At 32.6% G+C, this 5,000-nt stretch overlaps 1 protein-coding gene across 2 annotated transcripts in view; it reads right to left on the reverse strand.

Annotated features, from left to right (window-relative positions):
- The window catches only part of LOC124954185 (hemicentin-1-like), a 125,038-nt gene that overhangs the window by 87 nt on the left and 119,951 nt on the right, over positions 1-5,000 (reverse strand). For both annotated transcript variants that reach the window (XM_047506699.1, XM_047506698.1), the window contains one exon: positions 1-952. This exon is cut by the window's left edge and continues 87 nt beyond it. In XM_047506699.1, coding sequence (XP_047362655.1) covers positions 843-952 — 110 coding nt within the window. In that variant the 3' untranslated portion in view covers positions 1-842. The remainder of the gene's footprint in view (positions 953-5,000) is intronic.

Here is a 5,000-nt window from a genome sequence, read left to right on the forward strand (position 1 = left end):
AGAGAGAGAGGGATTGAGAGAAAGAGAGAGAAGGAAAATGCACGACACACAAGCCGGTTTACGTCACTTTAGGGGTAAAAGATATATAATAAGAGGAAACACGATGGTAGCTCGAAGCAGTTGCCAACTCGAAGGACAAGTCGAATGGCGGATCTAACAGAGTTTTAGGTCCGTTTAGGGTCCGTTCGAGACTCCGCTTGTCCCGTTATCCGAATGCAATAGCCAACATTGTCACTGACACATACGTAGATACATACATACATACATACATACATACATACATACATACATACATACATACAGTCGTACAATTACAGACAGATCCAATACTCGTAAGTGTAGAGAGACTTAGCCGCTGGAGGCGCGTGGGCGCGCGCACAAACATACACATACGCGCACAAACATACACACATAAACACACACACGGTGCTACATCGTGCTCGTGTGCAAAGTTATCGGCGCGGAGTTATCGGGAAGGAAGAAGATCGAGGGTGATGCATGGGGTTTCCGTCGATGCAACAAGCTCGTTACGCTCGATGTGCTTCATTCTCCTCCTCCTCCTCCCCCACCTTCACCAACATATCCAACAACTCCTACACCTTCTCCCAACGATAGATGCTTTCTCTCTTCTCTCTTTTCCTCTCTTTCTCTCTCTCTATCTCTCTCTCTTTCTATCTCTCTCTCTCTCTCTCTCTCTCTCTCTCTCTCTCTCTCTCTGTTTCTCTCTCCTTTTACAGTCTCCTTCTTCTCTCTTACTCCACACTCTGTCCCTCTGTCAGAAAAGAGGGATGGAGAGACGATCGATGTTGGCGCGTTTACAGAACGTCCTCGCAATCGACCAGTCACCTCGCGAAGGATCCGGCGTGCAGAAGCAAGAGCAGCAACGCTAGTGTCCTCGTGGCAGCACCGCTGTTACTTGAATTTCCATGCTGCATTGCTGCCGGATGTTCTCCTGAAACAGAACGAGCCAAGGAATACATAAATCAATGTTCCATTTTCAACGTACGAGAATTAGGATAGATGTCGTTGAGATTAATATCGTAATAGTTTCGAAAAATCTTTAAATTTTGTTCATTATCGCTTTTAAATCGTTACACCATCGTTAGAAATCGTTTATGTTAATTGATAATTTGACCATGAATGATGATATTCTTGTATTAATTTATTTCTTTAAATTTGTATCGTCTATTTAGATCGTAATAAACGATTAATGTAAATAAACAAGATTACAATGTAAATTACGAGCGAATGAGACAACTGATAATACATAATCCAATGTTCCATTTCTACGATCGAATTTAACACGAAAGTTCAATTAATGTTTATGAAGAAAAAAAAATATGTATATATGTATATATATATTTCTTCGTAGGTCTTTCTCGATAATATGATTGAAAGAAGCTTAGAATTAACGTGTTAAAGGATAAAAATATATCATCGATAAATTGTAATTACGAATTGTTATTAATTGTCGTATATATAATAACAACAACAACAATAATAATAAACGAGATTATATAATAAAAATAATGATGATGATAATAATATAATAATAATAATGATAATAATAATAATAATAATAATAATAATAATAATAATAATAATAATAATAATAATAATAATAATAATAATAATAATAATAATAATAATAATAATAATAATAATAATAATAATAATAATAATAATAATAATAATAATAATAATAATAATAATAATAATAATAATAATAATAATAATAATAATAATAATAATAATAATAATAATAATAATAATAATAATAATAATAAACGAGATTATTGAAAGAAAAAACGACCCAAGGAATATATAATTCAATATTCCATTTCCGCAATTGAATTTTGTTAGATACCTATATATGTATGTATGTATATATGTATATATGTATATATGTTTGTATGTTTCATAGGATACTCCGTCGATTCAACGATTCAATTAAAAAATTTCCATTCAAAAATTAGAATCGTGAATTTTCTTGTAATAAAGATTATAAAAATAATTAAGAATAAATTCTATATATATATATATATATATATATATATATATATATATATATTTCTTTTTATTTAATCTTTGGTTCTATGTATATGTATAGAATCAAACAAAAAAAAAAAAAAACAGAACAAAAAGAAAAAAAGTGAAAATTCCGAAAAAGAAAAGGGAAAAGAGAAAAGAACGATGAAAGAAAGAAGAAAAATAAAAAAGTAAAAGAAGAAAAAAAAGAAGAAAAAGGAAAAGAACGTTTCGAAGGGATGGGAGAAAGTGGTGGGGAAACAGTATTTCAACTAAGTTCGAAACGAATCGTTGGAAATTTCATTCTGTCGCATGGCCGATCGGATCATCGAATTGCTAATTGTGGACGAGCGAAAAGGATAATTGAAGGAACCGACCGAATCGAATTAATTTCCTTTCGTTCCTGTTCCTTCACCCCCCCCCCCCTCCCTCTCTCTCTCTCTCTCCTTTTAACTTCGGCAGACAAACGAGAGAAGTTATTTTCAACGATGCGAATCGAGAAGGTTCCGCGGTGTAATTACGTACCAGAGATCGAAGTTATTGTCGAAGAAAATTAATCCTTTTCTCTTTCGATCTATCCCCGTAAACCGCTATTGGCACTTTCCGATCAACGTTAATATCGCATCTTTCGATTACACTCTAGAATCAACATTTCTTTTTCTTTTTCTTCTTTTCTTTTTTTTTTTTTCTTCCTTTTTCTTTTTTCTTTCCCCAATAGAACGATAGAATTTTAATCAAGGATATTACTAAGCGATATTAATGCGGCCGCGCACGTGTGATAAACCTCGTGGGTATACAACGCGAGAAAAGTTCGGTGCAATGAAGAAGACAGGGTGGAGAGAGGGAGAGAGAGGGAGAGAGAGAGAGAGAGAGAGAGAGAGAGAAGTAAGAATGAGTTTGATAAAAACGATCTTCCCTCTCTCTCTCTCTCTCTCTCTCTCTCTTTCTCTGTCTCTCTCGCTTTCGCATTTCAACAAAGCTCTTAGAAAAATAAACGATGCCACGAAATGTTTTTATTAAGCGAACGATTTTCCCTGGTCCACCTCCATACCCCGTTAAAATCCTTCGAAATCGTTGTGGAAGGATCGATGGATCCCTATTACATTCAATCCTTCGTCGAACTCTTATTTCTTTTTTCAAACTTCTTTTATATTCCTTTTTCTTTCCTCGTTCATTTTTTTTTCTTTTTTTTCCTTGCGTTTTCTTTTCTTTGTTCTCTTTCTTTTTGGATCTTTTTCTTGTGTCTGCTTTTTGTTTTTTATTTATTCTTTTTTTTTTTCTTTTTTGTTGCTCTTCTCTCTTTTATCAAGGCATACGAAAAGCAAGGCACTGTTCAATTTATTGCGGGCAATCCGACGAACGGATAACTGTGGTCACAAAAAGTGCTCGTTTCTCATGGGAAACGGACCATCAGCCTTTTTCTACGGGAGTTGGCGGTGCTGAGGAATGGTAGGAGATGGAGAGAGGGATGATGGGTGGTGGAGGGAACGGGTTAGGTAGGTGGATAGGTAGGAAGTAAGAGGGGCAAAAAAACTTGGTGCAACGAGAACTTAGAATGCATTTGAGAAAGGATGGAAAGAAAACGACGAAGGGCGACTGAACGATGATGGTAACGACATGTAGGAGGGGAGGTGGGAAGGGTGGAAAATGAAGAGGGAGAGAGAAAAGGTTGTCCATCCTCAAGCATCTGGAAATTTTCATCGTTTGACTGAGCGACCATTTTCCATCGCTGAACTTTGATCGTTTGGAAGGAAGAAAAGAAAAAGAAAAAGAAAAAGAAAAAGAAAAAGAAAAAGAAAAAGAAAAAGAGAATGAAAAATAAAGATAAATTTTTTTAAATTGTAAATAACATACGTTGAATAGAAATTCGTCAGAATGACGATATTATAGAGAAAATTTATTATTTAGTATGTATGTATGTAAAAAATAGATATATTTTTTATTATGCTAATAATTTCTAAGTAAATATTATAGAGGACTATAATATTAAAGAAATTATAATAGATAAACTTTTATTAGCTTACAAATTATAAAGAAAATTATTCATTATATTTATAAATATTTATATATTTATATATCGAATAATAAAATATGTATGAGAAAATTCCTACTGGCATCAAATAGAGAAAATTTTATCTATATAATTAATTAATGAGTGACACATTTAATTTCAATTGTTATTCGATTATTATCCGACAATTTTTCTACGTGATTATTATGCACCTCAATGATAATTCTTATTTATAAATTGAAATGATTAAATCAATCAAATGATTAAATTATTATCTGATAATAATGGGTCTATAAAAAGTTTTTAAATTTATTTCGAATTGGCTTGTTGTTAAGTAATACTTTTATATCGTTTATAAAAAATTACGAGGACGTTGTATTTCATAAATTTTTCTTTTCTTTTTGTTACTTTTAAATTATAATAACGAAAATCCAATTAAATAATCCGATATTATAATAGATTCAACTTTCAATAATGTCATTGATTGATTTCATTAAAGATATATCTATGGAAAAAAAAGGAAGAAAAAAAAGAAATATTTCCTTCGCAATTTAACTTTGCACTTAGGAATATGAAAAATCTTCGTACGGTTGCCATTCGTCATTTTCGTATGTTAAAAAAGTGTCAGGAAAATCGGGGTAAAACGCACGGTAAAGCTCTTTCTTGACGGGGTAAAATCGTGCTCGTCACGCATCGAAAAGAAGAATCGACGAAATGGTTCTCTGGATTTCGTACTTCTTAAGAAAAGATTCAGCAAAGAGGAGGTATTCTCGTTTCCTTGAAATTTCAAATCCATCCACGAAAACCATCGAGCATACTTTAAATCGATCTATCCTTTGCACACGCGCAAAAAAAGAAGTATCAAATAAATATTTGAAAATTGTGCATATACGATAACTCATGGTTATGTGCAAAAAATAAAAAAGAAAAGAAAAGAAAAGAAAAGAAAAAAAAAAGAAGA

The sequence above is a fragment of the Vespa velutina genome, chromosome 14 (genome assembly GCF_912470025.1).
Source record: "Vespa velutina chromosome 14, iVesVel2.1, whole genome shotgun sequence".
Classification (NCBI taxonomy): Eukaryota; Metazoa; Arthropoda; class Insecta; order Hymenoptera; family Vespidae; genus Vespa; species Vespa velutina.